The sequence below is a fragment of the Panthera uncia genome, chromosome D2 (assembly GCF_023721935.1).
Source record: "Panthera uncia isolate 11264 chromosome D2, Puncia_PCG_1.0, whole genome shotgun sequence".
NCBI lineage: Eukaryota > Metazoa > Chordata > Mammalia > Carnivora > Felidae > Panthera > Panthera uncia.
The window spans coordinates 46,580,369-46,599,595 of record NC_064818.1 but is presented as its reverse complement, the minus strand read 5'-3'; the positions used below and the strand labels follow the sequence as shown (position 1 = coordinate 46,599,595).

Sequence of the window (19,227 nt, the reverse complement as noted above, 5' to 3'; positions counted from 1 at the left end):
GTGTACCACATCTTCTTAATCCATTCCTCAGTTGATGGGCACTTGTTGCTCACAGTTTTTGAAAATTTTTCAGAAGCACCAGTTACTGGCCTTAGCTTTGATGACCAGAACTTTTGGCTATGCAGGAGTGGAAGTCCCTGACCACAGGCCCTAAGCTGGCAGAGGATGGGCCATTCTCCATGAACTCACGTAAGGGCAAAGGTGAAGTATTTCTGGTCACCTTTAGCCCCCTCATTTTTGCAAGTGGGGAAATTGAGGCCCTGAGCAGTTGCAACATGTCAAGCTCATGCAGGAAATAGACAGCAGAGCCGATCTCTTGACCCCAAATCCAGCAGCAATAATTAACACAGCCCCTCTCAAGAGGGGTCCAAAGGGCCCATAAATTCAAATCCCAGGCTGAATATACCCGCATTTTTCTAGAAGGTACGTATCAGGTTCTAAAATGGACATCTGTTTCTACAAAGTTAGGAACCACAGATTGAATGACACTAAAATGATTCGTGTTGAGAGTTCAAGAGAAGAGGTCTGGAGGTCAGGACTAGGGATGGTGATATGAAACAGAAACTGCGAATGCTTCCATCAGCCTCTTCCCCACCCCACCCCCACCCCCTCCATACCCCAGAAACAATGAGTTCTCTAAAAGGCCTGTGTGCTTTTGTCCCCTCTGCCTCTGTGCGAGCAAATCCCCATCCGGTAGGCGGTGATTGGGAGAGAAGTTTATCTCCTTTTTTTTTTTTTAAGTTTATTTTTATTTTGAGAGAGAGAGAGACAGAGAGAGAGAGAGAGAGAGCACACAGGCACACACCAGCAGGGGAGTGGCAAAAAAAAGACAGAGAATCCCAAGCAGGCTCCCCAACGTCAGCACAGAGCCCAACGCAGGCCTCCATCACAGGAGCCATGAGAACAGGACCTGAGCGGAAATCAAGAGTGGACGATTAATTGGCTGAGCCACCCAGGGGCCCCGAGAAGTTTACCTCCTCTTTACCATCGGATCGCATTTCTTAAACTCAGAATGAGTTCTAAGAGGCCACACCAAACAGTAGGACCACACACAGGTGCCCCTTGAGCGAAAAAGATGACAACGGCCTGGCTTTAACTGATAACATCCTCCCCAGTGCACACTAGTAATTTTGGTACCCACGAAGTGGCCTTTGTTGGAAACCCAAGGGTCCCGATCACCCAAGGGTCCCAGACTCCGCCCACGCACCGGACCCTCCCGGCAGAGTCGGGACTGCTTCCTCCAAGCGTCTCCGGGCGCCCTCGTCGTGACGCGGGACCACCTCTCCGGCCAGAGTCCCCGAACCTTCTTCGCTGCCTCTCCGGCACCGCCCGAAGCCCACCCTCCCCTGTGTGCCCGGGGCGGGGCGGGACGGACGCGGCGGCGCCATTGGCCTGCGCGAGGCGAGAGGCGGGGAGAGGCGGGGAGAGGCGGGGAGAGGCGGGGAGGGGCGGGGCGCAGAGGGACACATGGAGCGGGCCATTGGCCGGCGCCGGGCGAGGGGCGGGGGAGGGGCGGGCCCTACGCGCTAAGCCCCAGGGAACTGGGGCAGTAAGCGCTGCCTACACAGCTCGAGTGCCGGCGAGGGCACAGCACTGGCAGCGGCTTCTGGACGGCGCGATGAGCGGACGGTGAGTGATGCAGAGGCAGGAGAGTTTGGGGGCATCCACGGAGCACCGTCACCCCCGTCCCCGAGCCCAAGACCGCCCCCAACCATGGGCTCTGAAGCCTGGGCACCGGTGCCCCTTGGCTGCCGCGTGCAGAGTTCCCTCCCCCTGCCAGCCTGGCGCAGCCCCGGCCATTGCTGAGGGTGGGCACTGCGCCAGCCACCTTCTCCAGAGGGAAGGCACCTCAGGGGCTCAAACCTGAGCACGATGGGTGAGAGCGGCCGCAGGCTACACCTTTGCCCAGTTTGCCTCTCATCTTAGGCAATATCCTAGAAGCATTGATCTTAGTTGTGGGGAGAGGCTCCAAGAGGCTCTGGCACAACTCTCGGATTTCACAGATGGAAAACCGGCGCCGAGATAATAGCAGAAGGAGGGGCTTGCCTCACCACGCCATTTACAGAGGATTTGCCTTGTTCCCAGACCTGTGCAAAGGTCATTAGCACAATATGGCACCTACTTCTCACAGCCCTGATACTTTCATTTTCCCCATTTTCAGATGAGAAAACTGAGGCATGGAGAGTTATGGAACTGTCCATTTTCACCCAGATGAGTCAGTGGTTGAGACAGGATTTGAACTCAGACTTTGTTGGGCCAGGTCTCATTCATTTCAGCAGCTGACTTCAGAGCTCACGCTGCCCACCATCCTATTCCAACCCCCACGCCCCACCCCTCGCCGCCCCAGCTCCTGACACTCAATCAGGCACTTCTAATCCCGGAGAGATGCTTCAGTGTTTTTACAATGGGACACAGCCCTGTGGGAGGGAGAGCCTCCTCCCACACCAGGATCAGTGCAGGGTTAGTGCTGGTCAGTGCTTTCTTAAAACACTGTAAGGAAAGCTTTAGTAAACTCACTTCATAAGCAAAGTAAATAAAGTCCCAGCAAGTGGGGCTAGGATTCTGGAATTTGAACCCAGGCAGGTTAGACTCCAAAGCCTCACACTTGCACTTAGGAAGGCAGAAGAAACCCTTCCTAGCTTCTCTATAGTTTAACTGCTCAGGGTACAGTCAAGATTTGTTGCCAGTAGTCACGATTTAAAAAAAAGATACCCGCAGTGAATTGGTAGAACTGACAGGTTAATGCAGGTCTGCTTGCCTTCTGCTCCCCAGTATAATCCCTGAGCTGCTACCACCAGGGTGAGAGGTGTGAAAGGGAAGAAGGGAGGAAGGAGAGACTGAGGGAGAGGAGAGAAAGGGGGGGAGAGAAGGGGAAGGGTGAGCAGAGAAGATGGACCGCATTAAACTTAAGTCGAAACATTTCTGGCTGGAAGTTGTAATGGGGTGTGGTTCAGCTCTCTGTCGGTGGTGAAGTGTATTTTCAGCAGTTCTTGTCATCATTCTCTGTGTGTAGTGCTGGCGGTTCGACTTGACAGCGAAAATGAGGTGGACGCTACTGATTAAACAGCCCCTGTGAAAGTGGGAAGGGAGGCCATATTTCCACCTTGAGACTCCGGTGGGCGGCCTGGAGGTCGAGAACAGAGTGAAGGTCCAGGGTCCCCCTGGGTCAAGGTCACCTGGACAATGACAGAGAACAAAGGACATGAACAGAACTCAGCATGTCTCAGTTCAGATCCTGTAAGTGCGAAGCCTCGCGGGGAGACCCTGACCAGGAGGTCTACCGGAAGGCACTCTGGACTGGGCCTCTGGGGACCTGGGCCCTGGTTTTGAGAGCAAACTCAGCCATATGTCCTTGCTCACAGCCACTCCAGGGGAGGACTGCCACCCTCTTTGAGTCCCTTGTCCCCATCTCCAGAGCACACCCCGTTATGCCCTATCATGAGAGCTTCAGTTTATTATGGGTGAGCCTGCTGTGAGGCCCATCTTATAGCAGTCAGTGATTCAACTAATGAGGGACCTGAGGCTGAGAGAGGGAATGGGACTTGGCCTAAGGTCACACAGCTGAAGAATCACAGAGCAGAGCTTGAAACCCGGATCCTTGTAAAGGTTGGGTTGTATCTGGTCACAGAGTACAGTGAAGGAAGTGTTTTGGAATTGTTTTCAAGTAAATTAAAACCAAATAGAAAGCGGCTACACTTCCCAGAGCTTCTGCTCTAGTGAAAGGGGAACTTAGAGTTTGCTCGGTTTTCTTTTCTGGCTGTCTGACCTCCTTCCCCAGGAGGCACTGCTGAGGGAGAGATTTGGAACCCCTTCCCCTTGCCCTGCCTGACTTTGGGGGATGGGAGCAGGGAGGCCATGCAGCCCCATAGCTGCAGAGCTGGGAAGAGCCCTGAAGACGCTCTAGATCAGCTGCCGGTACAATCCTGCTTAAACTGAGGCCCAAGGGCTGGCACAACGTGGTGACGTCACATGCCACATTGATGCTGCAGCGAAACCCACACCCAGACTTCTGTCTGGGATGCCCCTTTGCCTCCTCCCTCTCGCTGTGACACATTTCAGCAGAGTTCTTAACCTGGGCTCTGGGAATCCAGGGGCACATGAATAGGGACTTCCCAAGGCCCCTGCGGTAGTATGCAAATTTGGTGCACACACTTGCACACTCACGCACACATGTGCATTTTTCTGGGGAGTGTGTGTTATTTCAAGAGATTCCAAAGGGCTCTATGGCCCAGAAGATTCTGAGCCCCACTATGTGTCACAAGAAACCACCTCCAGCAACTGCCCTTGGCACACAGGCCTGGTGCAGTAGATAGCAGGGGTGGGGGAAGCCACAGAGGGCACCCGGTGTGGCCCAACAGCAGCTGGCACTGAACCCTTGGAGGGCTTGCCCCCCCCCCCCCGCCCCCTGCACCTCTGGCCCCAGACACTCAGGCTGTTGGTCATTCTGAGCACCTGTCTGGCCCAAAAAGCATGGCTGAGGGGATTCCTGCTTCCATAGGCAAGGAAGGGTCCCACATGGCCAAGTGTGTGTGAGAGAGCGAGCAGGAGGGTCGGAAATGGCTTTCTTGCCTCAAGCTGCCGTGCCTTGAGAGCAAGAGCAGAAGCCCAAAATCCTGCCACAGGGGGCTGGGTGAGCACTGCCTGTGCGCTCGGGTGAGAAGCCGTAAGGAAGGCCAGCCTACGTGTGGACAGAGGGCCAGGCTCTTCAGAGGAAGGGCGATGGTGTCAGGGAGACCCAGGTGCCAGAATGGGCTCAGGGAGACCTGTTGGTGGGAGCCCAGGAGGCGGGAGGATGCAGTAAAGGCGAGTTGGGGTCCGTGAGTCAGCCCAGGAGAAGGCAGTGAGTGGAGTGGCTGCTGTCTCTGCGGCCACCTCTCCTGCCCTCTCTCAGCCACCATCACCACCATCCGGAGTGTGCACAGTGTCCTCCTGGGACCTCCTTCCCAGCTACCGTGCTGAGGCAAGGAGGGCTGTGGCTGAGCCAGCGGGCAGATGGCGGCAGAGGGAGGGGTGTGGACAGCCATGGATATGGAGGGGAGGGTAAGGACAGCAGTGTGGAGGGGCGGGGGGGCAGCAGCTGCTGAGTCGCTGTCTGCTGTCTGCATCCCAACAACTGGCTTTCTCAGCAAAAATGTGTCGCTGAGGGGCAGCCCGTGTGTGGCCAGACGTCCTCTCGGAGGCAGCTGGTACCAGCAGGCACTGCAGCTTCCTTCATGGCCAAGCTCCGCCATTTGCTGGCTGACAGGTGCTGGGGGGTTGGAGGGGGGCCCTTTAAGGCCCCTTCTTTCCAGTGCCCCCTGCTGCCCCTGGCTGGTCATGGGCTACTGAGCGGAGTACATCGACTTCCCAGGAATGCGAGGCAGTGTCCCTGCACCTGCCCCCTCTCTCGGAGCCTGCCTCCTTCTGGCAGGAGCATCCTGGGCCCCACACCTCTGTCCTCCTTTCTTTTGCTTCCCGCGTCGCTTTATTTACACATTGGATTGTAATCATGCCTAAATAAGAGAATAATCATAACTTGATGAAGCGTTAGAACAGAGGTTACCAAGCCCCCAGATCTCACAGACATCCCCGGAGCATTTTAATTTGGATAGTGACGCATTGACCATTTTGCCAAGTGAGGACAATGACCATCTATTTTTGCCATCATTTCAGGAAAAGAGAGGGCATTGTAAGAGGGAAAAGTAGGCAGCGCGGAGTCGTGAAAGAAAAGGCTTTCAAATGTACTCAGTTGGCTTCTTGGAAACCCCACTCTCTTAGCCTTTCTTTCCCCTTCGGCCCTGGCCAGTAGGAATCGGGCTGTCATGGTGACCCGAAGGGCCACAAAGCTGCCTTCTGTGATAACCGGCTCCATGACCACAAACAAGGGAGAGATGGGCCAAGCCTAGCAGTTGTAAAGGCTTCAGTGTCCTTTGTCCCAAACCAAAGGCCAGAGACAATAGCAAGGGCAGGCTGTGGTGCCTGCTGTCCTCAGCAGCCCCTCTGTATGGCTGACGGAGCAGTCACTGAAGTGGAAAGCAAAAACAGTTCACTGCTTGTTCACTGGGGACAGGTAGGTAACCATGGCTGGCAGGTCGCCCCGGGGGCCCTTCTCTGGGGAACAAGGAGCCCTGGCTGCTGTATGAGTCTCTGGTTGGGAACAGAGCCTAGTCTGGCCTGGGGAAGAAAACCCGGAGACCTGAGCTGTGTGCCCTGGGGCCCTGGGGGAGGGGTAGAGGCCAGGACAAAGAGGGCTGGATCCCAGGGCCAGAGGGTTGGCCTGCCCAGCTGCATCTGTCACTCTGGTTTTTGGACTGTGCCAGGGTGGCAGGCCAGCCCCAGCCGGTCCTCTCCCCCGCTCCAGCTTCAACCAAAGTAACCTTGCTTTTTTTTTTTTTTTTTTTAAGATTTTTATTTTTAAAAATTTTAAATGTGTATTTATTTTTAAGAGTGAGAACAGGAGAGGGGCAGAGAGAGAAAGGGGGACAGAGGATCCAAAGCAGGCTCTGTGCTCACAGCAGAGAGCCTGATGCGGGGCTTGAACTCATGAACCACGAGATCATGAGCTGAACCCAAGTTGGATGCTTAACCAACTGAGCCACCTAGGCACCCCACAAAGTAGCTTTGCTATAATCCATTTGTGCATTGGACTTCTGCCTGTAAATATGAGATTGTGCTTTTTATTAAAGGTTGAAAAGCACTCCACTAAGAGATTCGCTAAGGCCGTGTCCAGTGCACGAAGAGAGTGAATATTTAAAAAGGGGCAGTTTCAGGTACATGTTCCAAACAGAGAGGGATCTCTGTTTGCTTTCTTCCTGTTGCTCTCTTCTCTCTCTCCCTCCCTTGCAACTCTCTCATTCGGCACTTATCTCTAGGGCACCTCTAAGGTGCATGTACACCTCACTTTAGAGCTCTACAAGACACTGGGATTATCAAAATGAATGAAAATCATCTCAGCATTCAGTCTGGTAAAGGAGGCACAAAGGCACAGTGTTCAGATTTGGAATGGAGATCTTATGAGTGACCGCAAGCTCAGGTCTGGAACTCAAGGAGGTGGAGACATTGTCTCCTCCGGGTGGAAGGGTGGACATGTGAGAATCAGACAGACAGATGATGCATATCAGAAGTCCGTCATTCTCTCAAAGAAGATACTGTTTTTCTAGGGGCCAAGGTTCCCACCACATAAGGCTCAGACCCAGCCCAGCAAGTTGGAAGAGACCCCCTTTGTTGAAGTGGGCCCTTTATTGCCTACCTCCAGCCTTGCTCACTGATTTCCTGCCCTCCCCTGGGACAGTGTACAACCCCATTCTCCATTCCTGCCGAGCTAAGGTATTTACTTTATGGGCTGCCTTCCCCCTTCCTTCTTCACTTGACCACCTATAATCCAGGACCCTTCTCCACTTTCTTCCTGACCCCATCCCCCAGCTGATGCCACCTGACTCCGGCTAGAGCCACTCAGCCTGTTGGTCATGTCCTTTTAAAAAGCAGATTCTGGAGGGCAAAGTTCTCCCGAAAGCCAGTGCTTGGAAGGTTTCATGTGTTACTTTGTACCGTGCTTTGCAAATAATATTATACAGAGCCCTAGGCAAAGCCCTGGATGGGGGGTCCCGGCCACCCACCTCACTGTCAACCCGAGCAGCCCCTTTTAATCTGATTTGCATAAATATTCGATGTGAACCAAGTTCAGTGGAACCAGGCTTCCATTTCATCTTGGCCTAGAAAGCGTTTGGGGGAGGGGCGCCTGGGTGGCTCAGTTGGTTAAGGGTCCGACTTCATCTCAGGTCATGATCTCGCCGTTTGTGGATTCGAGCCCCGCGTCGGGCTCTGTGCTGACTGCTCAGAGCCTGGAGCCTGCTTCGGATTCTGTATTTCCGTCTCTCTCTGCCCCTCCCCCACTTGTGCTGTCTCTCTATAAAAAATAAATAGAATTAAAAAAAAAAAACATTGCGGGGTGGGGCATGGTGGGGTGGGAAGGGGCAGCTGCCATCTTCGAGACAGAAAGATGCAGGACAGCATTTCATACGTAACCATTTGAATGTTTTTGCCGTTTTAAGAATTCAGAACTCTTGTTGGGGAAGCCTGGGAGGTGGGGTACAAAGAGCTTCCGTTTGTCCAGTAGATGGCACAGTAGGGGCTGGTTGCGCGGAGGGATGGCTGCTGACAACCAGCCCTGGTCTGTGTTGCCTGGGTGCTCACTCAGAGGGGCTGTTGTCCAGGAGCCTGTGGCCCTGGGTTCCTGAGGGTCACGGCTCCTCCCCAGCCAGTCCCCTCTGACCTTCCCCGCCCCATACCCACCCTTCTGGCTAGAACCAGGGCCCATTCTTAACCTTGCCCGTTGATCATTTCAAGAAACCTCTGTTTCCTGTGCGGCACCCAGGGAGAACATGCTCCACAAGCCCCACTTGTATATTTGGCAGATTAAACTTGACATTATCATAAAAAAAATTAAAATAAAAAAAAAAAGTCTTCTATAGTTAAGAAAACGTCTAACCTGCTGGAGATCAATATCCCCATTGTACAGATGGGAAAATGAAGGCTCAGAGAGGAAAAGGCAGGAAGCTAGAGCCATGAGGGTCTTTAGCAGCCCCTGGCCCAGAGCTGTAACTGATCACTGCTTGACTTACAGAGATTTCACTTATAAGTATTCCTCCTAAATAGAGCAAAATCAGCATAGTCCCCACATGCTGTAGGAGAATCAAAGTATTGTAAACTGGGTCCTGTCATGAATCAGAAGTCACACGCCAGAGCCCCGCTAAAGGCATCTGTATTGCGAGTATGTTTTGTCTAGCTACATTTTATTTTTAACTATATAGTTTTAATTGAATAATTTACGGCCTTAGGATAGTGTAGATTATGCTGCAGTAACAGATCCCTGAGACACCAGCAGCTTAGATTTATTTAAATCCCTTTCCCAGTCCATATCCGCCGTGGGTTGGCAGAGAGCTCTAGTCCGCAGAGGCGCTCTGGGACCTAGGCTGACCATCTGGAAGCTGCACCAATCGGGACATGTGGCTTTCTGGATCACCACGGCAAAGAACGGGGTCACAGGCTGGCTTGAGTGCACTAGTCTGAGAGTGACACACACAACACCTCTTATGTGTAGCGTGTGACATGTTAGTCACATGGCCACCCGGGGGGGGGTGGTGGTGGAGGAATGTGAGTTATCACAGGTCATCCCAGGGGCAATGTCTCCGCCACAGTGTCCAACTCCAAACAGTGAAATACAGCCTTTACAGATGCAGATTTCTGGCTTCTCATGAAACGCCAGAAGAGCTGCCCCTCCAGAGAAGGAATGTGTCTCCCTGTTCCCCATGGACTCCACTGACCAGTGTCTCAGCTGAGTCACTTTCCTAGCCCCTGGAGACTTTTACGTGTTTTATTCCAATTGGGGATGCACAACTCTGGGAAAGTTGACTTTGGAGGACCCCATGAGGCTTCTCAAATCCATCCAATAATTTAGTAGACATCTATGGGCCTTTTGCTGTGTGTCAGGCTCGGGCTCGGGGCTGGAAACAAGAGGTGAGCCAGAAAAGTATCATCCGTGGTGCAGAAGTCTGCGGCTTCAGCCTCCCCTCCCACCTCCCCCACTTGTACTCCCCCATCGTCCTGTCAGCTCCCCACTCAATGGGTCAGGCCCTGCGGGCCCAGAACATCCAGGAGCCCAGAACAGGTGCTAGACTAGAGAGGAGCCTTTCCTGGTACTAGAGGAGGGGACCACTCTGGCAAGGGTTTCCTGGCAGAGCTAGCTTGCAGAATACAGGGCAAGCAGTGGGCTGTTTTCTGGACAGAGAATAGCTCCATCAAGACCCAAAAGGAGAACAAAGCAGAGAGCACAGTAGGCGAGATTAGAGCAGCTCGGGGAAGCTAGAGCTGAGAGCAGGAAGTGAGAAGGGGTGGGAGAGAAGCTGGCTACAGAGGAGGCCAGAGGGAAAACCGCCTGCTGTTACTTCTGGGTAAATCCAGCTCTTCCCTTCCAGTAATGAGCCTGTGTAAAGCAAGACACAGTGGTGCCAGGGACCCACAGAAACAGTGTTGAGTGAGAAACTCAGATACTTTTTTCTTGGGCTGAAGCCAGCTCTGCATGGAAGTGTTTGAGGAACTCCTCAGAGAGGGAGCCTTGCAGAGCAGTTTTTTCCACTGGAGACTGTGGTGCTGAGGAACTGAAACCCGATTTTGAAATCCTATTGCCCAGCAGTGAGGCCCCCCGCTCCAGAACCCCACAGTGCCCTGCCCTGTGCCCTATAGAGGTAGGGTCTGACCTCTGTCTAGATCCTGTTTTGCTTCTCTCTAGACCCAGGGAGAAGGGAGGTATTTTTAGGATGATTCTGAGGTCACTGAGAAGCCCACCTCCCTCAATTCATTCCCCTTCTCCCTGTTTCCCCTGCTTCCAGAATCAAATGCTCATTCAGGCCTGACACACCAACACAGAAAGCAAGCCTGTGTTGTTTGTGGGTGATATCAAACAAGTGGGAGGAGAGTGTGTTCAGCTAGGGAGTCAGGGCCCAAGGGGACGGAGCACCCTGTCCACTTTGAGGGCATTGACACAGCAGCAGTTGAACCTGACCCCGAACCCCCAGGAACATTTGCACACACACAGAGGTGGGAAAGACCCGACTGAGCCAGGTTTGTGTGAACAGATATTGGGGTTTGGGGAAGGAGCCACTCTGTGATATGAAAGACAGGCTGTGTGCCCTGTCTGTGCCACTTCCCAGTGTGACTTAACCCCTCAGAGTCCTAGCTGCAACTTGAGAGGAAAGGTAGAGACAGGGCCATGACTGGGATAGGGAGAGAGAGAGGTACTGTGGCTCACTGCCTGACACACGGGGGGCCTCAATGAGAAAGCTCTCAGCCAGGGTAAGTTGGAGAGGGAAAGTAGTAGAAATCTGCGCGGAAGATGCCAACAAGATAGAAAAAAACACTAGTGGATTTCCCCAGGAGGGTTTAAGAAACTCCGTGAAGCCTTCTGGGTTGTGAATACACGGTTTCATGTGTGAATCAACTAGCAATCTTATAATCTTTATAGAGATTACCCCATTGCATCGATAAGAAAAGGAAGTCTGGAGAGTCTAAGTCACTGTGCGAGATGGGTTTTAGTGACCAGGATCTAGGATCCAAATGCTTATGTTCAAACAATGACTTTGCCACCGATTCACTGGGAATCTTGGGCAAAGTTCTTAACTTCTGTCCCTGTTTTCTCGCCCATAAAATGGTATGAGGATAGTACTTACCTTATACCGTTGTTGTAAGGAGTAAAAACGATAATTCATAGAAAATGCTCAACACGGTCTCCAGCATGTAGTGACCCCAGTACCGACTAACCCATCACCAGGAGAGCCGGCCCAGGTGTGCTGGTTCCAAAGGGCCACCAGCCTGAGCTCAGTGGGAATGGAGGAGAAAGGCCCAGGGTGCTTTGGGGGGCTGGAGGAGTGATGGAGGCAGTAGCCATCATTTAGGGTGTCCCAGCTGAGGCAAGAGAGCCTGTGGTCTGAAACGTTTAGGAGACGGATCCAGATCCCTAGGGATTATGGAGAGGTTCGGGGAGGGCGGCTGTTGGGCTGGTACTGGGTGCCAGCTAGCTCAGCAGTTCTGACCTTGTCTCCCGCCGAGGGAAACGTGGCTGCCCCGTGTGGGGTGTGGGACCCCATTAAGTCCTCTGAGCCTGATCCTTCAGAGCTATGGCCACCCTGTGCCCCGGGGTGGAAGGGGGGAGGGGGGAGGTGAGGCTGGAGCCACAAGGCCTGCACAACAGGGCTCTGGGCACTGCACTGGCCAGCACTTCCTTCTCCGGCTCACCTGTCTGTATGCTCTTCCTCCTCTTCCCTGCAGGTAGCCTCCCTGATGCTACAGACAAGAGGAGAACATGAAGGAAGATTGTCCACCCAGTTCTCATGTTCCCATCAGTGACAGCAAGTCCATCCTGAAGTAAGCCTTTGTGTACAGGGAGGGGGTCTGGTGGTCACTCCCTGCCATGGGCAGCCTTTGGGTAGAGGGATTCTGGGCACTTTTCATAGATAGGACCATGTGCCTGCCCCAGGGACAGTGATGGAAGCACTTCTTTCTGAAGCCTGGCGCCCTGGAGATCAAGGATCTCTTTGGGTTGAGGGTTTGACCCCTGCCCCCTCAGGCCCGCAAAAGCAGGAAAGCATGGCCATGTCCGCTGTGACTCTGCACAGATGGCATTTAATTTATTCAAAAGCTTGGGGCGCCTGGGTGGCGCAGTCGGTTAAGCGTCTAACTTCAGCCAGGTCACGATCTCGCGGTCCGTGAGTTCGAGCCCCGCGTCAGGCTCTGGGCTGATGGCTCGGAGCCTGGAGCCTGTTTCCAATTCTGTGTCTCCCTCTCTCTCTGCCCCTCCCCTGTTCATGCTCTGTCTCTCTCTGTCCCAAAAATAAAAAAATAAATAAAAAAATAAAAAGTTGAAAAAAAAAAAAAAGCTAGAGCAATACTACTACTCTTATTGTGTCAAACAGTTTGGGGAAAAAAATAAAACTCAAAATAGGTTTAGAGTTGTTCTTGAAAAAAGCCTATTTTATTGACATGATGATTTTTTAGCTTGGCTTATTTTCAATTTTATTTACTCCGTCTTACCATAAAAAAAATGCTTGGAGTATTTATTCAAATGTATTTCTGAACTAACGTAAGTTTTCATTTTCTCTTGCTTTTTGCGTGCTGGGTCCAAATATTTTCTAGATTTGGGCAGCTCCTATTTGCCTCCTTGAAGAAAAGGCAGCCTCCTAGCTTTTGCTGAGCTGCTTCCTGGGTCCTCCAGTTAGACACCTGAGAAAACAGACAGCATCCCATTCACAGTGCTTCCCATACTCTCACATTCCCAGTTTAAATTTTATAATGAGAATAACAGTAGGTACGCCCGGGTGGCTCGGTCGGTTGAGCAGCTAACTCTTGACTTCAACTCAGGTCATGATCCCAGGGTCCTGGGATGGTAGAGCCTGCTTAGGATTCTCTCATTCTCTCTCTCTCTCTCTGCCTCTCTCCCCTGCTTGCTCGTTCTCTCTCTCTCTCTTTCTCTCTCTCTCAAAAAAATATAGTTTTGGGGAAAGTCATAATAATAGCCATAACGTGATTAATTTCATGTGTATATATCGTAATAAGTTTATGTTCAGCATTGATACACCTACAAGCACAGCGAATATGCAGCATTGACTCTTGCAATGTTAATGCCATAACATTAACTGAACCACAGGTGAATCACTTCCGTCATCAGTTACCGTCATCCCCACATCAGGCAGCACACCAGGGCACCAACGGCGGGTTTTGCTTATCCACTCCCTGGAGTGCTCCAGTGTCAGTGAAGGCACCGCCCAGAGAGGTTCTAAAGCGGCCCGGCCAGCAGGGGAGTGACTTCCACGTGTGGCCGCCAAGCACATGACTTACGGGCGGAGAAGTACAGTTAATATAAAAGACAGGTGGCAAGGACATATTACGAAATACAATAATGAACAAGATCTCGTTAATAACGTTTATGTAAAATGTTCATATAATACGAAATACAGGTGGCAAACACTTATTACAAAATAAAATAATGAATAAGGCCTCATTCATCATGTTCATATTGATTACATGTGGACATGAAAATATTTTAGATATATTGTGTCATAAAATAAAATGCATTATGAAAATTAATTTCACCTGTTTTGTTTTCCTTCGTGATGTGACCGCTGGAAGGGTTAAAAGCACACGTGTGCCTTGCATTTCTTATCTGTTGGACTGCACTCCCCGGCAGAGCCCAGCTTGGGAGCAGGGACCGGCTTCTATCCGCTAAGGCTTCCCTTTATTCTGGGGAGAAGGCGTTTGGGCAGAGTGGCCTCCCTCAGTCAGACCTTCGGGATCTTATCTCACAGCTGTCACCTTCACCTCTTGGTCAGACCTCCAGAAAGCCAGGATGAGGAAGAGGCAGACACCCCTCATGATGCCCCCAGAGCAGCCACACCAGGCACTCACAGGAAGTAATATTGGTGGGGGAGGGGGGAGCCGAGGGGGGAAGCAAGAGTCTTTCAAATGCCAATAATCCAATCCCGGGGGATTTATTGAGGAAATGACTCAGAAGTAAAGTACAGGGAGATTTTTGGGAACTCTTATCTGTGATAGTGAAAGCATGCAAACACCATTTGCACAATTCTATGGGCCGTCTGTGAGCTCACTTCCTTCTCTTCCCAGCCCTACACCTTACACAAGGTCTGTCATGTGGAAACCTCTAGAAGACTAAAAGGCATGTGTCTGATGGCAGAGTCTAGTCTCTAAACTGATTATGTGTGGCTGGAGAGACCTGTATCATCACGTCCCAAAGCCCTGCCACGCCCCAAGATTATATGTGTGTTTACCTTTTTAGGTCGGAGCTCTTAAGCTTGCTAAAAACTTACAACTGCTACCACGAGGGCAGAAGCTTTCAGCTGAGACATCGAGAGGTAAGGCCAGTTTCTCTTCTTTATTCATAGGTCACCGTTTATCTTGGATTGCTGAAGACAGTCCTGGTTTATACCTGCTATTCCAGGGTCATTATTAAGACCTTTCCCTTCACTCTGAGAAGTGTCCCAGTTAGGATAATGAAGTATGAGGCCGCCCATCTTCTGAGTTAGAGACCAGGTTACCAGCTCTCTCTCCCGGACGTCCTGTAAGGGGTGCTGAGGGTCAGAGCGTCCCCTCCCTCTCCCTCCCCCAGCAAGAGTTCAGAGCAGATGGAAATAATCACCTGCAGTTCTTCTCCTTCCACCTGAGATTTTTGCCTATGTGAATTGCCAGGACCCTGGAGACTAAAATCTTTAAGACCGCACAGCCAGTCCCTTCTGTGCCCAGCCCACAGCACAAATAAGGAACTCAGCACAGGGCTCGGGTTTGCCCAAGTTCACAGGGCAATCAAGAAGTGGGAGCAGTCTCTGTGGTTGCCAATCAGAATAGACATCAGAGAAGGCTTGAAACGGAGGAGAGCTCCCCAAAAGATGCTCACGTAGCTGGGCAGGTCAGAACGGGAGAGACAGGGCAGACGTGGGGAGTGGAGGACTCGAGAGCACGTGCTGTCTGCAGACGCTGTCGCCCTGCGGACTGAACCCGTTGCTGCTGTGCAGGAAGATGGGCTCCAGGGAGCCAGAGAAGTCAGACATCTGGAATTTCATGTGCAATTTCCCAAACCTCGAAACACCAAGCGGGCTAAACAAAACACGTCCGTAGGTGAAACGCAGCCCAGGCCAGGCTACTGTCACACAGCTCCGGAGCCTGGAGGGGAGGGAAGCAGCTGGCTCCCAGTCCAGGCAGCACTGGCCTGCCAGTAGTGCGACCTGGAATTGCGCCAACCTCGCACGCCACCTCCCCTGGACCCGCCGCCCTGCACAGGGCCTGGGGCCAGCCCTGACAGCTTGTCTCCCAGCCCCTCTGCACTGTTCCTTCGCTCCCGCTCTTCTTTCTGCAGAGCAGCCTCTCTGATACGCGTCTTATCGGCCACTTACCCTGCTCTGTACTGCTGCTGGAAGGGCTCTGATGCCACCGCCCTGCTATCTCTGCTTTTGCTGTTTCTTTTCTTGCCGCCCGGCTTCGTGTCCCCCGGCCAGGCACGGTGTAGCACCTGAGCACAGATGCTGGGTGACTAACCAGCAAGTGCAGGCCCAGGGCAAGCTGAGATGAGTCCCGAGCTCCAGTGTGCTGGACAGTTTAATCTATGCTAAGCGAGGAGTTGGACCCACTTCAGTCCTTGTGCTGGAGGCATGCGATGGGGTCTTCTGGCTGCACCCTGCTTCTTAGCCCTGGGCCATTCAGTGATTGATGTAAGACCCAGCAGCTCTCAACAGGTGGTTTCTGCTCAGCAGCCTCAAAGTCACCTGGGAACTGGCTAGAAATGCAAATTCTTATCACCGTCCTTCCCCCAGGCCTCCTGACTCAGAAACTCTTTATCTTCCCAGCTGTGTTTTAACAAGCCCTCCAGGGGATTGCGATGAAGGCCAAGTTTGAGAACTGCTACTCTTAGAGTTTGGTCTTGACTCTTGGGATTCCCCAAGACAGTCCCCTCTATAGGAGCAGTTGTGTGGGGAACAGGGCTGGGAAGCCCCAAACCTGTGCCCTGTGTTTGTGTGTGATGGGACAGGCCACGTGGAAAAGTGAGAGAACCAAAAAGGGGAAGAGGTATTCTCGACGGGCCCCGTGGTAAGAAGTTAACGCCCCGCAGTTGGGGATTTTCATGTTCCTAACCTACAAAAGGTATGAGGACCTGACGTGATCTCCCCAGAGCCAGAAAGCACCTTGCACCTTCCACAGCCTTAGCCATCAAGGGGATGCCAGCCTGAGGGAGTATGTGTCTTCGGGAGGTGATCGCCACTATAGAGACGGGCTGTAGGCCTGGGCAGCACCGAGTTCTGATGCTGAAATGCATGACTGGTTCCTGGACACCAAGGGCCTAGCGACCCACCCACCACCCGGTGTTCAGGCCTCCGCCGTTTCTCGGAATGCAGCCCCGGGACCTCCTGGACCTCAGAGAATTCCCAGTTGCAGGCACTTGCACTGTGGGGCCACCCCAGGCCGGCTTCTCCTCAGGGGTGGGGCAGACAGCCACCAGGCACTTTGCCTCCGACTCGTTTCTCACAATACAAGAGCTTTGTGACATCAGAATGGCCATTTTCCAGACAAAGAGATTGAGGCCTTCAGAGTTGAAGTCTCCAGCAAGGTAAACACTGCAGCAAGTGGAAGGTGCCAGCGTGGCTGCAAGGCGTGGGCGCCGAATTTGTAACACAGCAACAGCATTACCAGCATTAAGCTTTGAGGGGCCTCGGGGATGCAGGCAGCTGCTTGTCACCTTCAATCAGCAAGCTAAGGGGCCTTCCAGCTACCAAGGGGCTCAGCACAGGCTGCGCCCTCACAGAGCCATGTGGGGCCCAGAAGAGACCTCCCCCCCACCCATTGTCACTAGGTTTCCCCCAGAGCAACTGTGGCCTGACTGCCACAGTTTGGGGACACCCCCTCTGCCACCGTCTCCTCGGGGGTCCAGAGCCCTTGGAGAGATGAAGTGTGTCAGGGAGCAGGGGCCACGCCCTAGGTCAAGTGTTTCCCTGTGAACTCTCCCCCAGCTTCCAAAGGGCAAAGGAATCCCCACTCAGGAGGCCCAGGCACCCGCTTCCTCTATTGTATTATAAACTTTGCTTTTGGATACTTTTGCTTGTATTACAATGAAGAGCTTGAGCAACCTGGAGCCATCTGTGCCTTTTGAAAGATAGCAAAGCATTTTAACCAGGCTGGGTGGCTTCTTGAGAGAAAAATGGACCACCTGGAAATACCAGTGGGTAAATATATCGCTGTGATGAAAAGCAGGACCCTTATGTCGTGCAGGGGCGTGTGGCCCCCTCAGGGAGCCCGCCTCTGATGCTCCCCCTGGTGGCCGTGAGCACGCACAACACCCAGTCCCCATCCTTGGCGCCAGGCTCCTGGGCAGGGGAAGAAAGGGGAGGAGCATGCCTGGGCTCAAGGTCTCTGTCTCTCCCAGGGTGGGGAAAGTCAGGATCCCCTTCCCTCTTAAAATGACCCCCCCTTCCTCTAAGGCCTGGAGGCAGAAATGACAGGCAGTTGACAGACCACTGGCACCTGGGGTGAGTACTCGGCTATGGACGAGTTCCCCTGAGAGCTCCAAAGCGCTTGCCAGGCTGCCCCCTGTTCAGGTCATTGTGTCCTTTCCCACTCCAGTGGTGGCTGTGGGGAAGAGACTTCTCCATAGGACCCCCATCACAGGGACTCTCTCCTAGGCTGTTGTGTCTCATGGGAAGCTTGGAATAATGCCAGAAACCCCTTCCCCCTGCCCTTTATTCTTTTTTTGGTGGGGGGGTGGGGGGACACCTTCTGAAGATATCATTAGCTTCTTTCATCTCAGTACATATTAGCAGAGGAGCCAGAGCCCTGTATGATGTCCCAAATGCAGCCACGTGGTTTTGAGCTTGGGGAGAATTGGCCAACCTCACTCATCCTTAGTTGCCTCCCTCTGACCCTGGTTCACACAGCTTCGTAGAAGGGGCTACAGCGAGGCAAGCCCAACCCCTGTGGGCACCAGCCAGCACCCACTCCCAGGTCAGCCCTCCCCGCCGCCTCCTACGGATGTTCTGGCTGAAGGCTGCCCCACACTTATTTGCCAGCGAAGGTCAGGGACCAGCAGGTTGTGGCAGATGCAGGCATTCGTATATGCTGTTTCTAACTCCATCTCCAAGAGTACGTGCCCCATTTCCCAACCCTGTGGGGTGTGGAGGGCAGGGTTGGTGACCGCATCTTACAGATAAGGAAACTGAGTAAATTACTTGTCTGAAACTTTTCAATGTATGGTTTACATTCTGCCTCCCCACTCAACACACATAAAAGAGGGCAGATAGGGACGCCGGCTGGCTCAGTCGGTTGGGCATCTGACTCTTGGTTTCGGCTCAGGTCATGATCCCACGGTTTGTGAGATTGAGCCCCACGTCGAGCTCTGTGCTGATGGCAGGGAGCCTGCTTGGGATTCTCTCTCTCTCTCTCTCTCTCTCTCTCTCTCCCTCTCTCTCCACTCCTCCCCTGCTCCTGATTGCTCAGTGGCTCTCCCTGGCTCTCTCGCTCTCAAAATAAATAAACTTTTTTAAATGTTTCAAAAAGAGGGCAGATAAACATTTTTAAAGTGAAAAGCAATTTTAAAACAGAAAAAAAAAGTAGGAAGGGAAGAGGAAAGGAAGAAAATAGTTTGATAGCCCACAGAAGAGACAGAGGACACTGAAGCAGGCTGTGAACTTGAATGTGGCCCCAGCTCTGCCCTCCTCCTCTCCCCTCTGTCCCTTGAGCACTGACCAGGGTCAGCCAGCTCTGACCTGGCCGAAGGGAGCAGGGTAATGGGTCCTCAGGCCTGATTCTTTTGAGTTCTCTGATGCCTCACCTGCCTCTCTGAGGAAGGAGACCCTTCCTCTCCCCTATTCTTCACCCTCACCTCCTTCCTTGCCAGACGCCTCCAGGCTGGAGGACCCAGGGCTGGCCCAGACCTTAGGTCATGTGAAGCGAGGCCCTGGCCGCTGGACCTGCCAGAGAGCAGGGCTCTGGACAACAGCCTACACTTTGGCCCCACAGCTGAGAAGCCCCCTGGGTGGAGGGATGGATGGGGACAGTGAGGACGGAGCCACCTGGTCTGCAAGCTGAGCTGGTGCAGGTTCTGTCTCAGCCCTCAGCATGGACAACACACCCCCAATGACACAACAGGACTTGTGAGCTGGAGCCACTGAGATACCCCCAGGTACCCTGGTGATAAGTTCC

At 52.9% G+C, this 19,227-nt stretch overlaps 1 protein-coding gene across 2 annotated transcripts in view; it reads left to right on the top strand.

The window, feature by feature from the left end:
• Nucleotides 1-1,545: 1,545 nt before the first annotated feature.
• Nucleotides 1,546-19,227, top strand: part of RASSF4 (Ras association domain family member 4) — a 32,831-nt gene continuing 15,149 nt past the window's right edge. The window contains exons 1-3 of one of the 2 annotated variants that reach the window (XM_049646359.1): nucleotides 1,546-1,629; nucleotides 11,803-11,898; nucleotides 14,324-14,399. In XM_049646359.1, the coding sequence (XP_049502316.1) occupies nucleotides 11,837-11,898; nucleotides 14,324-14,399 (138 nt within the window). In that variant the 5' untranslated portion in view covers nucleotides 1,546-1,629; nucleotides 11,803-11,836. Of the gene's footprint in view, nucleotides 1,630-7,128; nucleotides 7,306-11,802; nucleotides 11,899-14,323; nucleotides 14,400-19,227 lie in introns of those variants that run through there. The other variant, XM_049646360.1, reaches the window with a different exon arrangement.